This window comes from Sturnira hondurensis, unplaced genomic scaffold (genome assembly GCF_014824575.4).
Source record: "Sturnira hondurensis isolate 20B ecotype Veracruz unplaced genomic scaffold, ASM1482457v3 Scaffold0024152, whole genome shotgun sequence".
In the NCBI taxonomy this organism is placed as follows: Eukaryota; Metazoa; Chordata; class Mammalia; order Chiroptera; family Phyllostomidae; genus Sturnira; species Sturnira hondurensis.
In genome coordinates, this window is record NW_028096783.1 from 8,319,054 (window position 1) to 8,340,767 (window position 21,714).

At 59.6% G+C, this 21,714-nt stretch overlaps 2 protein-coding genes across 3 annotated transcripts in view; both read right to left on the reverse strand.

The window, feature by feature from the left end:
- Positions 1-12,750, reverse strand: part of ST3GAL4 (ST3 beta-galactoside alpha-2,3-sialyltransferase 4) — a 35,582-nt gene extending 22,832 nt beyond the window's left edge. The window contains exon 1 of the mRNA XM_037038150.1: positions 12,604-12,750. The gene's annotated coding sequence lies outside the window, so the exon portion shown is untranslated. The remainder of the gene's footprint in view (positions 1-12,603) is intronic.
- Positions 12,751-20,747: 7,997 nt separating this feature from the next.
- The window catches only part of DCPS (decapping enzyme, scavenger), a 38,842-nt gene continuing 37,875 nt past the window's right edge, over positions 20,748-21,714 (reverse strand). For both annotated transcript variants that reach the window (XM_037038260.1, XM_037038259.1), the window contains one exon: positions 20,748-21,159. In XM_037038260.1, the coding sequence (XP_036894155.1) occupies positions 20,893-21,159 (267 nt within the window). In that variant the 3' untranslated portion in view covers positions 20,748-20,892. The remainder of the gene's footprint in view (positions 21,160-21,714) is intronic.

Here is a 21,714-nt window from a genome sequence, read left to right on the forward strand (position 1 = left end):
AGTGGAAGAATCAACTGCCCTGCTGACAGGCCCGGCGGACACAGGCCATTCTTGTCTCTCCATGTCCCACTCCACAGGCAGAGAATGCCAGGGGCAGGGCCACCGGGCACAGTCACGCACCCTGAGTGCACCCGGCAAGGCCTGGTGGGGGCAGCGAGTGGGGAGGGAGTCCAGCTCTCCTTCTGCCCATCAACCCTTTGTCCTGGTACAGGGCTGTGTCCAGCAACAGGGGGCAGTGATTCTGCTCTGAAAGGTCCGCAGCGCAACATCCTTGAGAGCAGTGCAGTTTAACCCTCCCTCCTTTCGCCAAGTTCAAAGCAGCCGAGTACAAAAGTCTGGGTGTATGTAGATGGGGATGGGGTGAGGGGCAGTGATGTCCAGTAATGGCTTCAGGGAAGTTGGCACAGTGAGCCCATCACTATTTGTTTTTCTGTGTGTCATTTCTCTTGAACTCACCAGGATATCTGCTTTTCATTAGCAGGTGTGGTTTCTGTGTAATTGACTCCTGGTACCTTTGTTTGGCCCATGCACATCTACGTCCTAAGTCTAAGTCTAGGGCAGTTGGTCAGCTAAATGAGGTCACCCCAGTGACTAACCCCGTGTGGGTCCAGGACAGCCACGGGGGACCTCCCTCCTCCTCTACTCGCTACTCAGAAGGGCTCATTTTGAAGAACAGCCCTGTCCCAAGGTGGGCTGGGGTCCCAAGCCCTCCCAGGACACAGCAAGGCCCGGCAGCCCAACAGAAACCAGAGGCGACAGGGACTGTGGGCCTACTACGTGCAGGGCACTCTGTCAGGCTTTGCGCTACAGCAGTAAACATGAAAAGAGGCCAGTGCTCCGGAATGTACACCTAGGTGGGGAGAGTAAACGACAGACAAGTACGTGAGTACTCTCACATGACAATGACATACACTGTGAGGCCAATAAAACTAAACAGTTGAGCTGGGACAGCTGGGGATAGCTGGCTCTCTCCCCAGCCTCAGACCTGAGAGCAGGGTACCCATGCAGAAATGCTGGAGTAGGGTGTGGCGAGAGGGAAGAAGGTTCTAAACTGAGAGGGCGACAAAGGCCCTGAGTTTTTGTTGGGTGTGAGGAGCAGAAAGCAGGCAGATTTGGCTGAGCACAGTGAAGAAGGGGTGATGGTGGTGCTCACCTCCCCTCCTGGCCCCATGGGGCCCACGCAGCTGGGAGGGAGAAAGGGACAGAAGGCCACTGCCGGCTGGCTGCACCCTGTACTACATGCAGACCCCACAGCCTGGCCAGACTCGGGGTGCACGCTGAAGTGCGGAGGAGCATGGAGTGGGGAGGGGCGGAGGCCACCCTGGAGAGGCTATTTTCTCTCTTTCTGGGTGCAGAGTCTCCTAGAGACGGTGCCCAGGTCCCTGGTCAGGTGTGCCTGGCAGCTGCCCCACCAGGCCTTGGCACTGCACCCTGGCTGGGGCGGAGGTGTGCCCTGTCTGCCGAGCGGCACCCCCACCCACCACTTCCAGGGCTGATGTCCCCCCTCTGCCAGGGTGCTCTCTTCTGCTGTGCTGTGGCCCGGGACGCTGCCCGCTGGGCTCTGGGAGCAGCGTCCTCTGCGTGCGAGCAGTGCCTGGCTCCCCAGGGATGTTCCCCCTACTAGGTATGTCCCCTGTGCAGAGCAGGACTCCCGAAGTCCCTGAGCAGGGACACTGCAGGGCCATGTTCAGACCTGGAAGCCTGCACAGTTGGGCACAATCCCAGCCCTGGCCCATGGACAGTGGCGGGTGGCATGGCTTTCTCAGGAGCACCGGGGACAGCAGGGATTCAGACACAGAAACCCATGGCCCCTGGCCCCTAGTGCCAACGGGGACCCTACCCTGCCTTCCATCACCACAGCACCTGGCAGCCCTGTGGCACAAAGAGTTTTCTGGGCGTCAGCAGGGGAGAGTCCACTCACTCCTGAATTCCTTTTAGGGGCCCAATAATTGGGTCAGACCTGCTGAGGGTGAGAAGGGGAAAGGAGATGGCTGTGCACGCTGCCTTGAGGGGAGGGGAGGGGAGGAAAGGGAGGGTCTCTACAAGAGAAATGAAACCATAAAAAAGGGAATTCGAGGCCACCATTTCCTACATCAGCCTGCACCCTGGGAAGAGAGAGGCCGGGAAGAGAAGCCCTTCGGAGCTTGTTTCACACCAGTAAGTCTCTTACTGGTGGCTCTTCAACGAGCCAGCTGTGTCTAGGGCCCTCTTCCCAGTAACAGGAACAGAGAAGGGAAAGGAGGAGCAGCCAAGGAAGGGGCAGCCCCTCCAAGCTGCACCCCAGGGCCCAGACAGAAAGCAGTGCTGGCTGGAGCGCTCGCTGATGTCCAGGCCACCAGAAACGATGCGGGGCAACCTTTGTCCAGGGGCTCACCAGCCCCTACACGGCAACAAGGAGCCCCATCCACACCCCAGAACCAGGAGGCATGAGAAGATACTGAGCCCCTTCTCAGGCCAATGCTGCTCTGGCCCACCCGGACTGCCCCCTGGAGCCAGACACCTACAAATGCATCTCTGCACAAGCACAGCGATCCTTGCTCAGACACAGGTCTGCACCCCAAAACAAACACAGAACCACAAGAACCTACACACTCACTCTCACACACACAGACGTTGCTCACCCCTCCTCCTTCCCTGCCTCCCACCCCACTCCCGACATACAGCTTCTGGGGGCTGCGGGGCCCCCTGTGCCAGGGCGCTGTCTTCCCCCATCCCACGGCGGTGCGGGGCACTGCCCACCGGGCTCTGCAACCATCAGCTCAGGCTCCAGCAGAGTTTGTTTGTCAGGTTGAAGGTCCCTGGAGCTACCAGCCAGGGAGCCTGGAGCTTCCAGAGGAGCTGGGAGTGGCTACACCAGCCCCATGGGGATCTCCTCCCAAAGCTGGGTAAAGAAAAGACTTTGGCCATAGGAGGAGCACGTGGTGGGGGTCAGGGGGCAGGGGGATGATTTCAGGCAGCCTGTGGCTCAGGCTGGGCAGAGAGCAGAGGCCGCTGCCCCAGTGGGGGCCCCCCCCCAACACCCTCCCAGCACAAGTTCACCATCCTCACAGCCTGCCCCAGCACCTAATCCTATTCTCAGTGACAGGGACTGTCTTCCCAGGCCACCTCACACAAACCCAGGAAATTCCTAGGCCCTTGCCCAGCGCCTGCCTCAGCCCCAGACCTTCTGGGCTCGAGCTCTGAGGTCTTAGTAATTTCAGATCACCCCAGGAGCCAGACCCAGGGAGGGGGTGGGAGGGTGGGGCGGGGCAGGTCCAGGCCTGGGGACTGAGGAGTCCAGAGTCTAGGTCTCGTCCAGCAGGTTTGGGTTTGCCCACACCACCTCTCCAGAGGGCAGTGTACCGAAGACAGTATATGCCCTGAGCAGACACCCTAAACCTAACTGAGGGCATGCCGGGGGCCAAGCAAGGCCCAGAACCTTGGGTTCTCTGTCCCTCACACCCAGAAGAACTGGGGGTGTCGCCAGCAGCTCCTCCCTGCGTTTCGAGGAGCCATCCTTGTCCTCAAGGACTCAGTCCTGTCCATCCACTGCAACCTGGGGACAAGTACTACCCTTGGAGTGACATCGAGTCCTTTCCAAGGAGGTCCAGTACCAGAAAAAGGCTCAGGGAAACTGAGGCATGGGGAAGATATAGAGCCCCAGGAACCCCGGGAGACTGGGCCACCTCAGGGTCCAGGCCCTGTCTGAAGGCCCCACTGACCCTCCTGGCTTCTCCTGGGTGTTTTCTCCTGGGTGTCTATTTCCCGCACGCAGGAGCTGACAGGGTCAGGGCCTTGGCCCAGGGCTCCTCCCAACGCAAGGACACACTGAAGCCCAGCCAGCTCACCTGGCCTTCCTGGCCTGCCAGGCCAGCTCTCCCAGAAAGGGAACCTTTCCTTCTCACTCTATTTGGACAGCTGCGGAGATCGGGACGGTGAGCCGAGAGTGTGTGACTATTGAGGGAGGAGAGAGTGCAGGAAACAGGCTCGAGCGCGGCTGAAGGGGCTGACCCAAGGCTCTGGAGTAGGGGTCCTGCTTGGGAGGAGGAGTGAGTGAACTGGGACAGGCCTTGGGGTCAGCTAGATGGGGTCCAGGGAGAAGGAGAGTCGACCCCTCAGCAGCACTAGAAAGTTGGGAGCCAGAGGGCCTTCTGGAGCCAGACCTGGGGTCTGGGCGTAGGGAACAGACAACCAAGTGGAAGAGAAGACCCTGGCTGGGTAGCTCAGTTGGTTAGAGAGTCATCCCAAATGGCAAGGTTGCAAGTTCGATCCCCAGCCAGGGCCCATATAAGAACCAACAAATTCACCAATAAGTGGAACAACAAATCTCTCTCTAAAAAAAAAAAAGCAACCAATTTAAAAAATAGAGTAAAGGAGGAGAATGAGTCCTATCTTTATGGAGTGTGTTCGGCTTACAGAGTGGGGCTAAGGGCCCCAAACCCCACCTGGCCTCACTCCCAGGCAGGTCCTGCAGTCCCTCCTCAGCCCCTTGCTCTGCATGTCCAGGCTGGTAGGTGGGACTCAAGGATCGAAGACAAGGAGTCAGTAGGGCAAAGGTCGGAGGGTCTGGACACGGCCTCCTTCCCACCCCAGGAGGCAGGAAGTAGAATTATGGAGTCAAGACAAACTTTTTCTCCTCTTCCACTCTTCTTCTCAATGGTCTCTCTCGCTCACTCCCCTTCCCTCTCCTCCTGGTCCCCGTCCCCTCTCCAGCCACCCCACCCTGGTGTCTCCCAGTCCCAATCTCCTCCTCCTCCTGCCTATTCCCCCTGCTGTTATGTAAGGGCCTGAGCACACACAGAGGGAGCTTTGTTGTGGAACCGCATCCATACGGCGCCAGGACTGGCCAGCGCAGCTGTTCCCCATTCCCTCCGCCTTGGTGGGGCTGAGACACCAGGCAGAAAGCCCCCACATGCCTCCATTTTGGGGAGGGGGGTAAGCAAATGCTGGCCGCAGGACGCCCTGGCAGACAAATGGGTGGCCAGGGATCGGTCACCAGGCATGGGACCACAGTGGGAGACCAGCTGACCGACCCCCAGGACAGGACAAAGCCGAGGTGCAAGGCCAGGGTCACAAAGACTGGAGGAGGGCTCCGGGCTAGGAGGGGCCCGCACAGGGACCAGCCCGGAGGGGCGCAGACCCGCACAGGGCGCCACGTTCTTGTCCACACCCAGCGGTGTGCCCGAGTTCCCCCTCCTCTGCGCACACACATGAATCCCTCAACCCAAGCACGCCACACTGTGTGTGCTCACCTGGAAGCCATCTGAGCAGAAACCCTCTCCCAGCCCCAGCCAGCCTCCCCCATCCCAGCAGGGGCCTCTGGGCAAAGGGCTGGAGCTCTGGAGAGAGGAGGTGGATGGCAGAGGTCAGAGGCCAGCAAAGCCCCACAGGCCAGCTCCAGGACAAGCTCCCACCTTCCTGTCCGGGAAGATGTCCAAGGAGGTGGGTGAGGGCCCAGGGCGCTGAGCCCGAGACCACAGTGCTTCCCACCACCTGGGCGGGCGGGGCCCTCTCACCGAACCCGATGGCTGCAGGAGCCCTTCACGGAAAACTCTGCAACTGCTCCCAGGGGTGAACCCCCAGCCCTGCAGGGTGCCCCCCACCCACCCACCCAAGTCCAACTAGCACTGTCAGGACAACTGGGACGCTGGGGCAGGAGGGGGCACAGATAAGGGGGAAGAAGGCACCAGGGAAGGGAGATGGCTGAATCTAAATGAGGAAAAGGGGAGGAAGGAAGTCAGAAAAAGACTGGAAAGAGAAAAAAGTGAGAAACAGGACCAACAAGGGGGCCAGGAAATCGGGGGTCAGCAAGTGTGGGGAGAAGAGCCCTGTACACAGCAGATGGGGACAGTCCCCCCAAGAGCACACCCCCACCAGCCCTGGCTCACTCTTGGACCCACAGAGCTGGGCCAGCAGCACTGGGGAGCCCTCGGCCCGCCCACCCATCCCAGGTCCTAGGTGAGCCATGCCCTACGCTTTAGCCTCAACAGGCCTGGACCTTTGGGGACAGAGAACAGGCAGGCCGAGGGACACCAGGCAGGCCCTCGGAGAAAGAAATGAGATGGCACGGGAGTGCGATGGAGGGACAGAGACCAAGGAGACTCCTTGGGCAGGCCCTGGCCTGGTGGAAGAGCTACGCTGTGACCCTCAACAGCAAGCTGCACAGAAAGAAACAGTTACGGAGTGGGAGTGGGTGCCGTGCGCCAGCAGGGTGCCGGTGCTGGGGCTCCACGGTGAGTGTTGGTCGCATTTGTACATCACAATCTCATGAGGTGGTGCAGATATTAACCATGCAATTAACGGATGTGCTTAGAGAAAATCCGTAAAGTCGGAGCCCTTTCTGCAGCCACACAGGCCGGAGCAGACACGTGGGGCGTCCTCAGGAGCGACTGCTGCACGGCCACCTGCCTTTCTCCAGGGCCAGCGGGCGGACCCTAAACTCTCCGCCCCGCACCCGAATCGCACAAAATGCACCCGCCGGCATCGGCAGAGCAAGGGGCCAGGGCACAGCCCTGCGATCTGAAGCGCCTCATTTGCAAGGGCTCAAGGCTGTGCGCCCGGGAGGGACAGACCCTGCCTGCAGGAGGACAACGGATGGTGCCTCCCAGGCACCACCCGCAGCCCTGCTCCCGCCCGTCTGTGGTCAGGGTTCTGCCCGCACCCCTCCGGGGCTCCTCTGGGCTCCGCTGGTCCAGGGTCCCCTCCCCTCCTGTCACAGGAGTGGGCCCTGGGCGGAGCAGAGGGAACAGTGTGCTGGATGGTCAGAGAGGGCTCAGAGAACAGCGGCTGGAGGTGGGCGCGGAGGGCACCGAATCCACACAGTGCGGACGGTGGGAGCAGAGGCCAGGAGGCAGGAACACGGCAGTGCACTCCCCCGCACAGGTGCCAGCTTTCAAATGCGCTTTTAAAGCCAAGAAACCGTCTGTTCCACTTTCCAATGAAATTTTATGTGGAAACCCAACATGTCTACGGAATAAAGTTGTTTGGGTCCAAGCAAGAAGAGGGGGAGACCCTGCTCCCTAGCCCTCCCTCCTGGGAGGACCCTTCGAGGGTTCCAGCCCCAGGGCACCTTTCTTGGCCCAAAATGAGGGGGAGAAGGCCAGTGTCAGGGACGGGAGGTGACGGGAGGGCCAGTTTGTGCAGGACTTGGAGGCTGGGCGGAGGAGGGGTGGCAGGAGCGGCCGTGTGCCCAGCTGACACCACCGAGTAGGTGGCGTGGGCAGACTCTGTCTCCTTCCCACCTGGGGCTCCTGCCTGCCCCTGCCCCTGCCCCCAGAGAAGGGGAGGGGCAGGTCCTTCTCTGACACACAGCTCACCTGTCCAAAGGGAGGCACTTGTCCCTTTGCCCCAGGAAAAGGGGAAGCAAAGCTGGGACAGTGTGAACCGGAGTCAGAAACCTGAGCTGCATCATCCATTCATTCATCCCACAAATATTTACTGAGCAGTGATTACTGGCCAGACACCATTCCAGGCGCGGAGAACAGCAGCGAACAGGACAGACAGGCTTCTGGAGCTCACAACACAGCCCCCAAATCTCAGGCAGGAGAACACCTCCAAAGTTCCCAAGTCCGGTCCCCTCCAGACCTGTGCCCCCTCAAGGTCTGCACCTGCCCCGGGGCATCATGGTCACCAGCCTCCCCTGGGACATCTGCAGTGAGAGGACACTGGCCCCCTGAAACCCCCGCAGGGCCCCCCCAGGCGGCGTGAGGGGCAGAACCGAGGGGAGGGGGCCACGGACTGGCTCCTGGCTGGCACAGTGTGCGAACTGCTTCTCTCCAGACAAAATAGGAAGCTTCATCCCTAGTTCTGCTGCTTCCAAGTCAACTGCCTGGCACCAAAGAGAGCAAGGTGGCTCTGTTTGTCACCTGTCCAAGCTCCCGGGTCCTTCAATGTCCGCTGCCATGAGGACCTGCTTCGCTTGCCTCCCATGACCCTGGGGCAGAGGGTCCCCAGCCCACCCCACGGACCCCACCTTGTTGGGAACTGCCCTGCCTGGTTTTAGGAGCTGTAAACCTCCCATGGCTAAGGCTGAGTGAGTGACCTACTGTTTGATTCTCACTGCCTGACAATGGTTAATAAACTTTAATAAACATTCCCATGCAAACTGAACCCAATAAAAGCCTATCTGGGCAAGGGTCAGCGCACTCTCCCCTTGAGAGAGTGGCCAGGCCGCTCTGAGGCGCTCCCCCCTTGAGGGAGTAGCCGTGCCGTCCCTTTTCCTCCACGGGACTCGGTAGCCCGTGTGAATTTGTCCCATATCTCATCCATGACGCCGTGGGCCCTTCGGGCCAGTGCACGCATCACCACCTCTCTCCTGCCGTCCCTGTCCCTGCCAGCTGGGCCTCCCTGCTCCTGACCTGAGCAACCTTTCTGGGCAGGAGGGAAGTTCACCACTGGACTGGGAAGCAGAGCTCGGGGGGGCCCGGCCCGGAGCAGCGCAGGGCAGAGGTGGGCCGTCCCAGCAGGGATCTGGGAATGCCAGGTACCAGGGGCGGCCACCTTGGCCAGTTCTGTGCTCAGGCCCCACAGCGCAGCCCCCTTCCCAACGTGCTGCCCCGGCTGCCGGATGAGGCCCCGTAACCCTGTGGGCGGCAGCTAAGCTGCATTTCTAGGGGCACAGGAGCAGGCGGTGGGTCAGATGGAAGCAATTACGGTTGGGAAAGCAGAGAGATGGGGGCTGGGAGGGACTGGCAGCAGCTGGGTGGGGAGGAGGAGGGGAACCATCTCTGCCCAACTGAGAGGGTCGGACTCAGGGGATGGGGTTCCAGAGTGAACAAACAGAGATATGGGGTTCAGGGTTGGCACACAGAGCTCCAGGCTGGGAATCAGGATGGTTTGTGGTCTCCGCTCGTCACCAAGACACCATGACCTTGAGCAAACCCCTTCGCACCTCCGGGCCTCGGCCTCCTGGTGGATCACAGGACAGGGAGAGATGAGCCCAGGGAACAGTGGCGATGGAGGAGCTGGGCGGGCAAGGGCAGCGTGTGGAAACCTGCCTGGCTGTGAGTCCCTGCTCAGCTGCTGACGAGCTGTGTGACCTTGGCCAAGTCGTTGAACCTTCCTTAGCCTCCATTCCTTCCTTATATACAGACTCAGTGGAGGGGCCGGGTGAGGCTTCCATGAAGTGATGTCAGCCAATGCGGAGTGCACTGCTTAATTTTTTTTTGGTTGTTTGGTTCTCTTTTTAGTTCATTGGGCCAGGCTTTTAATAAGTGCTTGCTTGATCAATGGTAGTTCCATTGGCATTTGCTAAGTTCCTGTTTTTTATAAGGACAGAGCTGACAGAGGGTGCATGGGCGGAGGACCTTGGACAGACCGTGCACACAAGGTGCCAACCCTACAGCCCTTTGGACCCACACTGAGGAGGGGGGTTCGGGCCCAAGGCGGGAGCAACAGTGGGGGGGCCCAGCACCACGCACACTGGTCTCCGCCCTCCCCTCCCCACCCACACGGAAGCAGATCCGGGAGCCTCTGGTCCACCTGGCCTTTGAGGTGAAGCCGTGGGAGGAAGAAGGGACTATCCCACATCCACAGCTGCTTCTAGCCTCCCCAGCCGGGCCTTCCTCACACTCAGGGCCCCCTCGGATCCCGAGGGCCTCGCACGCAGCCCCGGCCAGGGCAGATTCCTCCCTGCTGGCCTAGGGGCAGAGGCCAGAGCTTCAGATTCTAGAGCAGCCACATCATCCTTCGGCAGGGCAGCTATAACACAGAGGACGGGCTGCAGGGCTCCTGGCCCCGGGCAAGAGGCCAGGCCTGAAAGGGCCCCCGCTGCTTTGGACACCCACCTCCCTCAGCCTGAGAAGCGGCCAACTCAGCGAAACCCCTTGGCAGAGTTTCAGCCCCTGCCGGGCTCCGGGGCACCCCTCGGAAACCCCAGGCACCTGGCTGTGGCCTGGGCATCATACGCTGCTGTTTCACTTGTTGCTACACTCAACTACTTCCTCTTCTGGAGGATAAAGAGAGTTTCTCCCACTCACTCACTCCACACGGGGAACGTGTAGTGGTAAGGCACGATGCCGAAACCAGGGGCAGCCTCACTGGGGGGACCGAGAACACTCTTGCAGAAGTACAGGGCAACTCTGGAAAGGGGGTGACAGAGGAGAGAAGGCAACTAATGACTACAGCCACCAACACCTGCCCACACTAGTCACTTCCTCAAAGCAACAGAAAGCTTCAAGCCAAGGCCTCCTTCCTTATCAGAAGGAAGGAGGATCCTGTGGGCCAGCTAGCACTGCAGGGAAACGGCTAACCACAGGGTCACTGGGGAGTCAGGAGAGAGGGAGCAGGTCCTGTACGGTTTCTGGAGGTCCCACCCCGCAGCCCTGGACAGCCCTGCCCTCCAGGGCCCTGACCTCCATCTCAGAGGGCCCAGGAGTCTGGCAAGGCTCTAGGGCAGCCTGGGTCACACTTTGTAAACCCAGCCTTGGGACACCCAAGCCATTGATCTAGAGGGTCCCTTTCAGGACAGTGCCTGTGGGCTAGAACCAGTTTTTGGTATTATTCTGACGTGACCGGCTCCCCGCCCCACCACCCTGGACACAGGGTGCCAACCCCGGAACCACTTGGAGAGGTGAAACAACTCTGCTGGGGGCAGCCTCTCGGAGGAGAGGCCCAGAGATGGTGCCCAGGTTGGGCCTGGGTGGGCACCCCACGCAGGGCCAATGCCAGGCCTGTGTGGGTTAACTGTGGAATGACCACAGCTTTCGCTGAGGCACACAGAAAGTGGGTCTGGCCTCTCTGCCCCTGCTGGTGATGGGAGTGTCATTTCCAAAAGTTTTTACAGTTCCTGAAAGGAGTGGATTTTCGGTTCTACCCAGAAACCTGGATCCTAGGGGTCTAAAAGGGCTGGGAAGGAGGAGGGGCCAAGGAACTGCTTCTGGGGAGTGGGAGGAAGCCCCTGCTTTGGGGCGGGAAGGAGAGGCGGGAAGGGAAGGCAGCCCTGGAAGTGTCCTGGGCTTCCTGGGCCAGGGTCCCCACTCGAGGAGCGACCCGTTGTCCTGAGCAGAGACCCACTCCCAGCGACAGCCGTCTCTCAGCCCGGGGCCCAAGCAGGCAGCTTTCATCTCCCTCTCCTGACCTCTCCTTCCATCTAAACCCCCTCCTCACCCCTGTCAAGCTGGGTTCGGGGCAGGGGGTGCAGCCCTAACTGTGGCCCTCCTCAACTGTCAGACGGACCCAGGGCCCATGGGACAGCCTAGGGTCTCCCACACAGAGCGCTGATGCTGACAGACGAGACAGGAAGGGTACACGGAGGGGAGGCAGGAGCAGCCCTGGGGCCTGGGCCACCTCGGTTTGGGCAGCAAGTATTCCCAGACCAGCTCCCAGCAAACAGAAAAGCCCCAGAGGTACACTGCTGGGCCCCAAACGGCTGGCACCTCCCAGGCACTGTCTCTAGAATGGGGGCAGCTTTGAAGAGAGGGTGGGGGCAACACCACTGAGAGGGAACACAGGCCTCTTCCTCTAGGCAGGCACCTTTCGCAGCACTTAGTGCCACCTTAATGCCACTGACTCTCTTAAAATGCGCCCCCCGCCCCGCCCCCCACACACACCAGTGCCTGCGGGAAGCCGGGCCAGCTGAGCACAGCTCAGAAGACAGCAGCACTGGTGTGTGCCTCTTGTGACAACCTAGCCTGTCCCAGGCCCGTTCCCAAGGATCTGAAAGAATAAGTCCGCCTGAACTTGGCTTCCACACTGTGCCTCCCTCCAGTGGCGGAAAGCAAAGGCTTCCCCGAGAGGGCCGTGGGAGTGCCAGTCTGTGGGTGGCCATGAGGTCCGACATGCATGGCAAGCACCCCTACACTGCCTGCATGCCAGCCTTGGGGAAGGAGCCCCCAAAGCCAGGTCTTTGGGACCCGGTCTGTGAAACAGAGGAAGCAGCAGCAGCAGATCAGGCCTCCAATAGCCCAGAGGGGCAGGCCTCCCCCAAGACTGGGGATAGAGGGGCACTGCGAGCCCTGGCAGACATGTTGGCAGCTCTGGGCTGGCCAGCCCAGAGGTCCCTGAAGTCAGGGGCAGGGGTGGGGAGGGGGGTGGCACACAGAATAGACAGCTGAGCCCAGGGGTTCTGACCCGATCAGTCCCCCAACTTTTCCACAACCCCAGCCCTCCCCATTGCCCACCACCCAGGGAGCTCTGGGCCCAGGAGCCTAGGCCTTGAAGACCCCCACAACATGGTCCCCGCGCCCCACGGTATAGCCAGCCTGCAGCTAGCAACCTCCACATTCGGACTGATTCTGCTTGCGGACCTTGCAACGGACCCGCAAAGCCTGTCACCTCCAGAAAGCCAGCCCGAGGACCCTCCTGGGCTGGATGGGGCACTTGTGAGAGAAACCAAGGCTGGGAGGATGCTGAAGGTGGGGCGCCTCTCAGCCTGGGCGCAGGGTGAAGGCTGGAAACTTTCCGGGTAAGAAGACCGTCCCGTTGGCTCCTTCCGAGAGGGCGAGAGAGATGGCTTCCCGCGAAAATCAGGCAAGGGATCCCAGGCTTCGGCCGCCCACCCAGCCCGGCCCCGGCTGCACCCACGTGCCGGCCCGAACCCCTGGCGGCCGCGCGGGTCTGGGGGCCGGCCGCCGGCAGCAGGCGCATCTCTTCCCTGGGCCCCGGGGCCCCGGGGCGCGTACTCACCCGGGCGGGTGGGGCGGGGCGGGCGGGCGGCTCCGCGGGACTCCGATCCGCTAGGCGCGCGGCGGGCGCACGGGTTGGCGCTGCACTCGGCGGGTCCCAGTCCCAGTCCCAGTCCCGGGCGCGGGGCCTGGGGCCGGGGGCCGGGCCGGGCGGGCGAGGCGGGGCGGGGCGGGGACGCCCCGGACACGCGTGCGCACAGCACCAGGCGCGGATGAGGAGCGGGCGGGCCTGGAAGGAAGGGCGGGAGGAGGAGGAAGGGCTGGAGGACATCGCGGGCGGGGCCGCGGCGGCCGCTGGGATGGGTTGGGTGGGGGTGCAGAGGCCCGGGAGGGTGTCAGGGGAGATCCCGGAGCTGTCTGACGACGGTGCCAGAAGGGACGTGCCTGCGCGGCCTCCCCACAGCCTCCCCAATCAGTGAGCCCCAACAAAGGGTTCCCCGCTCCCCCGCGCGGTGAGCCTCGTCCTCCCTCACTCGGGAAAGTGAGGCAGGAAGAGCAGGCCTCGCCGGGGGAGCCCACCGCCTAGTGCACAGCTATCAACTGCCCTGAACCCAGATCTGGGCCCTTCGTCTGCCCTAGACTGGACCTGCCGCCCCCAAACTGTTCCCTCTTAGATGCCTCGTTTGCACACCCTTATTTGCAACTTCTCAGTTTCTGTTCCTCGGGGAAGAGGAAGGCGCCAGGCATCCTGTCTCCCGGGGAAACCTCATCAGGCCCCTGACCCTAGTTCACGGGGTCCAGACATCCCCGGTCAAACCCGGGAGCTGGCCAGGCAGGAAGACCGCAGTCTGGGAGTGACCTGCACGGCCGTCCACAGCCTCCGAGACGCTTTCACAGGCGAACACTGCGCCCCTGAGTGCACAGGCTGGTGCCGAGGGCTCCGGTGGGCCCTGCCTCCCGGAAGCCTGCCGTCCAGCCCACGGAGAAGGTGACTGCGGGCTCCCCTTCAACAAGAGGCAGGGGCCCCGACCGTGTGGCTGGGTGCGTTGGGTGACCTCCTGCAAAGCGAAAGGTCGCCGTTTTTTCTCGCGCTATATTTCTGTGTCTCTATTTCTCTCTCCCTTCTCCTCTAAAAATAAATAAAATCTTTCTTAAAAAAAGGCAGAGCAGGATGTGACTAAGTGTAAAGAGTAACTGACGGTGAGTGTGAAGGGATTCTGAGAGTTCGCAGCTCAAAGTTCCCTCCAGGTGAGCCCGGAGGCGAACAGAGGCAGAGGGCGCCGCTCCGCTCCGCGGCGGCGGCGGCCTCCACGCTCCGCGACAGGGGCAGGCCCTACGCGCGCCTCCAGCCCAAGGTGCACCTTGCCTGGTTTTTGCTTCATTTCGTCAGCGTCTTGCTCATGTTTGAGTGGTGCCTTTGACACTGTCAGCCAAGCATTCATTCGACAAATATTTAACGCTAACAAATATCTATTGCCGACACTAAGCCCAGCAGAAAGAACACAGCAACTCAAGCCCTTGCGTTTAGCAGGCCCAGAGCCTTTGCGCTTTACAGGTGGGAAAACGGGCCGGAGCAGCTCAGCGACCCTGAAAGAGCTGAATGGGAAATCAGCCCTGCTTCTTCTGCTTCTCATGTTTATCTTCCTATTGGATTACTTCCCCATCACCGTTCAGTCTCCTCACACCCCTTACTAGATCTGCAGCTTGCAATTCCTGCCCTGCCCCATATAAGCGCTACCTGGCCAGGAAGCAGGACTGAAGGGCCAGCTTCTGGGCTGAGGATCTGAACGACAGCTGGGCCTCTGTCACTAGATAGCTTTAGTTTCCTTTCTAAGAAAAAAAAAAAGGAAGTAACTGCTGTCCAAAGGGATATTGTTGGTATTAAGTCGGGCAATGGATATGAATTCATTCTGAAAGTGTGATGTGTCACAGAAGTGTCGCTCTCACGAGGCAGATGGATGCACCTGCCCCTAACCAACGAGCTCTAGTCAGAGCCCTTCCGACCCCCACGCACCACACAGAGGCTGTCGCAGGACAGTTACTGGGAGCTGAGGAGCGGACTGCAACTCTGGCTCCTTCTGAGGCCACAGTGAGCTCACACCCACTCCTTCCCCTCTAGTTTTCCAGACCAGACGGCTCAGACTAGATGCTCAGCTATCTGCCCAGAAGCCATCTCATCTGTGGTGCAGGTGGAATTCCGGTGCCTTCAATCCCCGGCTCAGGGGTCTGCAGCCCCACCTCCACCGCACCCCTCCAGCACCACGCTGGGAGCTGCTCCGCAAGAAGCCGTGTGCTAAGGCCAGCTGTGCCAAGGGTGGGTTAGGATAACCTGAGGACCAGCCATCTGGGTCCTCCTCTCAGCCGTGCTGCCTCCATTCCCATTCTTCTGCCTGTTTACCTCGCCGAGTCTGTCTCGGCTGTGGAGGAAGGGAGGCCGCCTCTGCTGCGTGCGGGAGCAAAGAGGGGCAAGGTGCATGGGAAGGGCAGGTGCATCCAGAGCCAGGAAGCCCTGGATCGCAGGCTCCTCACTGGCAGGCGGTGGGTGTGGGGAGGAGGCACCAGGTCCCTTGACAAGTGTGCCTGGCAGGCCTCTGGCTCCCGTCCCTCCCATGTGCCACGTTAGCATCCTGCCCACCCGGAGGAGGGAGCAGCAAGATGCTGTTTGAGGAAGAAATAAACCCAATCCAGCATCCCAGACGCTTTTAAAAATAGCAACTCCAGGATAGTGTTTCAGCTCCTATTTTTATCAGATTTACATGGCTGGACCGTGGAGCGGAGCTGTTCCCAGGGTTCTCAATAGCAGGGACATCACTGTAGTCGTCTTAGCAACCTGCCCGTTGGCCGAGGCCAAACTGCATTCCAGGAACCTTGAGCCAGGAGAGGTCCCGAGCAGTCACTGTGCCTGGCCCCTGTGTCTGTGCAGGGCTGGGAACAATGGACCACAGGGGGCATACGGCTTCCTTCTTTTTGCCTCAGACGTGTCATGACGGCCAGGACTCTCCTGCACGATCTAGGGTTACCCAGCCTTTGGTCAGGAAGGCCCAAGCATCTCTGGTGACGTCCCTGTCACCCTTTTTCTCAGCGGGGAAAGTAGCAGCTACTGTTTACTGTGCGATTACTGTGCCCGTGAAACCCTCACACAACCCTCACCGAATCCTTCAGGATTCGCACAGGGACCCCTCCTAGTGTCTGAGCCGTCACACGACTTGTCCAGGTTCGTGCTGGGTGATGGCACAGCCCCTGTGCCATGCCATCAGGCCCCCTGCCTCTCGAGCAGACGGGTATGGGGTGTCCAGAAATGCCTTGTTAAAAATAGGTAAGTTAGTAAGTCAATATATAAATCAATAAGAAAACAAACCAAAAGAAATGTTTTGTTAGCCCTGACTGGGGCAGCTCAGCTGGTTGGGCACCATCTGGAAACCAGGAGCCACCAGGTTCAATCCCTGGTCAGGGCTCATGGTCCCCGGTCAGGGCGCCTTTGAGAGGCAACCGATCAATACTTCTCTCTCACATCAATGTCTCCTTCCCCTCTTTCTCCTTCCCTTCCCCTCTCTCTGAAAAGAAATACAATGAAATCTTTAAGAAGAAAAAGGGAAGGAAGTCTTAGGACACTCATCGTGGACTGATTTGAATGAAGCATGGTGAACAGGAGGGCTTCAGGCGGGGCCTGGCCTCCCGCTGTTGCTCAGTTGCCTAGGAGGAGTCGGCCCTCTCTCACTCCTGAACTCAAATACCCGAGCGCCCGCCTTCTCTCCTACAGCTGAAGCATCCCACACCAAATGCTGCCTCCCCGTCTTTGGGATGTTCATGCTGATGTGAATCCCCCAGGTGCGTGTACTGGGATTTGGTTGTCCTGGAGTTTGTCGATCCGTCCCTTTGATTTGATGACTAGCCAGCTAGAAGAGCTTAGCAGGTGGGAGGGAAGGTGTGTGTATATATATATCCCCCCCACTAGCCCTGACATCCACCTTGGTGCTGAAGGAAACACTGGCCAGCGAGCTGTCTGTGTGTGCCCCTCATGAGAAGAGAAGCTTAGTGCTGGCTCCCAGCCCTGCCGAGCCCCTGGTGCTGAGCCCCCGGTGCCGAGCCGCTGGGCCTCAGCCGTGCGGCCCTTTGGCCACCCAGTTTCAGCCGAGAACTTTGGCTTCTCTCGGCACACGCTCCTGTAGCCCCCTGTGTTTTTCAAGGCGCTCACCACTCTTGTAATTTGTTTGCAGTTAACACCTCACTAAATGGCAAGCATCACGTGGGTTCTATCTCCAGATTCTTACTTTAGAAAGAACGGTGGGTATTCAAAACCCGTGTATTAAACTGAAACATATTAAAGAAATTCAGTCCATGCTTATTTTTTTAATGGCGGTTCAAACTGGATAGCTTCAAGTTTATATAGATTTCAGAATCCAATGTGATTTCAATAGTAATCGTGGAACAAACACAGGACTGTCAACATTTATTTTGCTAAGTGAGGATATCTGAAACACAGTAGCCATTCATTATCACCGGCTCCTTATAAAAGACATTTTAACATTATATATACACCTGTTTGGATTATACATTTACTCCTTCTGAGAGGGAAGAGTTGGCAGACCTGCGGCAACCTACTCAGAAGTAAAATCGATCCATTACAATGTTTGGAATGTTTGGATATAGAAGTATAACAAGAGAGACACCTCCAAATGTTATTTTGTATGTAATTGTTCCTTGATTTCTCAATTTGGGGATGTGCATTCCACAGAGACATGCCAAGTGGAGCTTAAGTGTCCAACTCATTTCCAAATGCTATTTTTCCGTTTCATGGAGGAATGGTGATAGATAGAGAGCATCAGCGATTTTGCAGCATGGGAAACGTTTTGGGCAAACTGAGAGGGGCCCAGGGACAACAGCAATCAAGCAGAGCCAGGGAGAGAGTGGGTGGAGCTGGGGGCCGGCTGCCCGTTGTGAAGCCTCCGGGACAGCGACAGCGTTGGGAAGCTTGGCACCTGCCACTGCTCCAGCAGAGCGGGACGCAGACATGCACATTGGAGTCACGCAACCACACACATGTGCCCCTTGTCCCCCACTGGAGCAGCTGGTACGTGCTACTTTGTCAAGGTGGGGCTCAGACACACTCAGCCTCACTCAGGAAGCTCTCAGGGAAGGCAGGGTGTTGGGCTCTGCTAAGAGGGAAGAGTAGGGCAAAGGAGTGGCCCTTCGTCTGCATCTCCTGGACCGCGCACCAGGAGACCTGGATCCAGAGCCCATCTCCTTATTTGCTGGTAAAAGCCCCCACGCGGTGGCTCAGTAGCTGCCACCTGCTCCAGCCCACAGAGCCTGTGGTGGAGGAAGCTGCTCTTGGACGGCCATGGTCCCTGGAAACAGAGACCCTAGAAATGACAGGGAAGTGGAACATGTGGTCGGAAAGAAAGGACACCCAGCCCCCTGCGCGTTCAGAGCAGGTGTGACAGAGCTCTTCCCCGCAGCTCTTCCAGAGTCTGAGGATGCGGGTAAGGCAGCACTGCAGCAAAGGAACTAGTTCAGGTGGTGACAGAGGTGAGCAGCCCTCTGTCGGACAGGGGTCAGGGGGGTCCGTCAGGGTCCACCACGAGTAACAGTGACTGTTCCCATGCGAGGTGGCACTGGCCACAGGTGGGATTTCGGGGGGGCTTTCCAGCTTGTACACATGCTGCCCCCCTGGGTCTTGGCTGCTCTCAAGCAGGCGCCGGGGGAGAACAGAGCCTGGCCCCTCGTTGAGAGCAGAGTTGGTCCTGACACCCAGGCACTGTTCCTGCCTCCTAGCACGACGGGGGCAAAGCCCGGCCTCCCTCTGGAACAGCCCTTCCCTACTGTCTTGCCCTGGGCTCTTCCACCCAGCCGCACCCCCTGCTGCTGGAGGGTACCATGGGTACCCAGTTCCCCCATCACCCTGTAGTTCCCGCCCATGCACGACTGTCAGTGAAAATCTGGTGGACGGCTGAACAAACCCATGAAGGAGGTGGGGCTAGAGAGTCGTACCCGGAGGGGCAGGGAATGCCTTCACGGGGCGGGGCAGAACTCCCAGGAGGCCGCAGCCTGTCCCCTGCGAGGCCCTGGCTGCCTTCCTTCTGGCTCAGGATGAGTTGCCACAATCTCTGTCTGAAGTCAGAGTCTCTCACCCTCACTGAGACTTGATCTTTCAAGAAGAAAACACCCCCACGACTGGGTTCCTCTGCTCTGCGAGGGGCCTCTCAGGGTCAGTATCCCCTCCACTCTTCTTGGCATTTACCTTCGTGACAGTTCAGAGGGGTCTCTTCTTCAGACCTCCCTACACATGGAGAGAAGGCAGACCAGGGGTCCCTTCCAAGCCAGCTGGTTCCACAGCTGTCATTGTCACCTGGTGGAAAAAACAGGTGGCCCACCATTGTCCCACCTCCCCCTCTAACCTAGCCACCCTTGGCCTCCCCACCCTCAAATCCTTACTCCATCTGCAGGGCTGCCCAACCTCTGGGCGTCTCTGGGCCACACAGTAAGACGAAGCGTTGTCTTGGACCACACTTTAAATACATTGTGATATGGAAATCACACAAAAACCTCATAATGTTTTAAGTGAATGTATGGCTTTGTCTTGGGCCGCATTCCCAGCCATCCTCAGCTGCATGCGGCCCGCAGGCTGGACGCCCCACTGTCCTGCTGGAAGCGCACTGGGGGGCCCGTGTGCCAAGTGCTATCACAGCCGGATGCACACCATGTCCCCCTGCAGTAATGCTTCACACCAGACCCCCTCACATACAGCTTTTGCAGCAGCTCCCCAAAGTCGTCTGTNGAATGTATGGCTTTGTCTTGGGCCGCATTCCCAGCCATCCTCAGCTGCATGCGGCCCGCAGGCTGGACGCCCCACTGTCCTGCTGGAAGCGCACTGGGGGGCCCGTGTGCCAAGTGCTATCACAGCCAGATGCACACCATGTCCCCCTGCAGTAATGCTTCACACCAGACCCCCTCACATACAGCTTTTGCAGCAGCTCCCCAAAGTCGTCTGTCTTCACTCCTCCACCCACCTGTCTGCGCCACGCACCACAGGGGAGGCACTTGCTGTCGTCACCTTTGGGTTCCCAGCACCCAGCACACTGTCTGGCTCCAGCCCGTCCATCAGCAAGTCACTGGCAGGACAAAGCCTCACTGTTGCCCCGGACACACAGCAGGTCACGGGCCGGGTCCTCAGCCACTGGTACGGGCAAATGTCAGCCCCAGCAAGAGGCTTCTGGCCGGGTGCTCACCACTCACCGGGGTCTGGGGCAGAGCCTCGCCGACAGGGCGTGTTCAGTTAACACTCAGTGAGTGAGTGAACGGGGCTTGGCTCCAAGTCCAGGGCCGGCTGAGGGAGAGTGGCTCCTCTGCCTGATGCAGAACCCGGCACCCCCCTCCCTGCAGCACTTCCCTGAGCAGGACCGGGCACTCCGAGGACCAGCAAGCACATACGAGCCCCCCGAGACTGTGACACATCTATCTTCTGTGCAGAGAGCGCCACGTGTTTCATTGTGTGCCTTAGACACGCACACCCATGTCCCTGCTCTGCTGGAGTGGCAGCAGACGTCACCCTTCATGGCCAGATATGCCTGCGTTAGCTCGCTACGGGCCCTCCGCCCGCAGTCCCTTCTCAGTCTTGGGACTGTACAAACAGGGGCCTGTGACGCTGGTTACCCGCATCAGTTTGTCCTTGCTGGCACACTGTTTAGTACTCAATCTTCTGGCTGCTCCTGAGAACTTGTTTTGTCTTCTTCCCTAGATAATAACCTCAAGGCCAGGGACTCACTGACCGAATCACAGAGATGGAGGCCGACTCTCTGGGCGTGCGTGACTCCTATCAAATCCCTCCCAGTCCAGGGGCAAGCCCTCATCCTTGTCAACAAGTTTATCAGCAGGCTTGACTCACCCGGGGAGGTGTGACCTCAATGCTGGGAATGGAGAGAGGAAGCACCATCAGTAAGTGCTATAGATGACTTCCAGAGAGTTTTCACACGTGGTTTGGGGGGCACTCCTCCAGGAAGGAAGAAGAGGGACGTGGCAGTTGGGTCAGGAGTGAAAACAAGGAGAGGCCTGGTCAGACCCGGACACAGGCCTGGCAGCCTTCCAGGCCCGCCGAAGCCACGCCCCTTCCCCTGAGGCTGGCCTCCCTTCTCAAGGCCTCCCCTGGGTTCTGCCCCCTCCACTTGCCTCAGCACCTGCCTTCCCAGACCGTGCCGTCAGTCCACACCAAATGAGACCAATGCTTTATTCACACACAAGAAATAAGGCAATATAAAACACATTACAAAATTGGATTTGGTGCTAAAAAGCCCCCCCCCCACGCCCCAAGTCCCACACATCTGTGTCCTCCTCTGGGAGGCCCCGGGCAGACTCAGCTTTTCTGGGCTTCCTGCAGGAGCTTCAGCAGGGGGTCATCTGCCCTGAGGGCGTAGGTAAGGGTGCACTGCTGGTAGTACTCAGGGTCGCGCTCCAGGCGCTCGACCACCTCTGCCAGCAGGTGCGCCCGTTCCACCGCAGAGCCAGGGGCCTCGAAGCCCAGGGCTGTGAAGTGCACGTGCAGGTGGTAGTAGGAGGGCAGGTAGTGCAGGTACACGCGGAGGCGGTCCCCCTTCACCTGGTAGCGCTGCAGGATGGCCTCCTGGTGAGAAGGGCGGAGGCAGGAAAGGGGTCGCTGCATGTGCGGGAACCCGCACCAGACCCACCAGACCCTCCTGACCCCAGACCCAGACCAGACCCTGTCCTGACCCCAGACCGGCCTACACCTGATACAAACCCTCCCAACAGCCCTCTGCGCACTGGGTGCTTCCGGCCCCAGAACCGCTAAGATTCAACACACACAGGTGATGGTGGTGCACACAGCAAGGCTGAGGCTTTCTCTCCCAAAGCAAGGGGGCAGTGGCCTGGCTCGGGGTGCCCTGCTCCAATCTGGGTACCCTGAGATTTGCTTCTTCACGCAGCTGCTTCTGGGAATCCAGAAAGTCCCAGTGCCTGAGGACATGCCCCAGGGACTGACGGGGGCGACCTGTAAACACTGACAGCACCAAGTGGAAGGAGGAGCCGAGTCCTCCCTCAGCATGCCGGCCAGTGGAGCTCGGAAACAAGGAGCTAGGGCTTGGTGGGGGGGGAGGACGGGCGGACTCGGCTCTGGCCCTGCTTCCCTGGGGCCCCACCTCACTCAGGGGTAGGGCTTTTT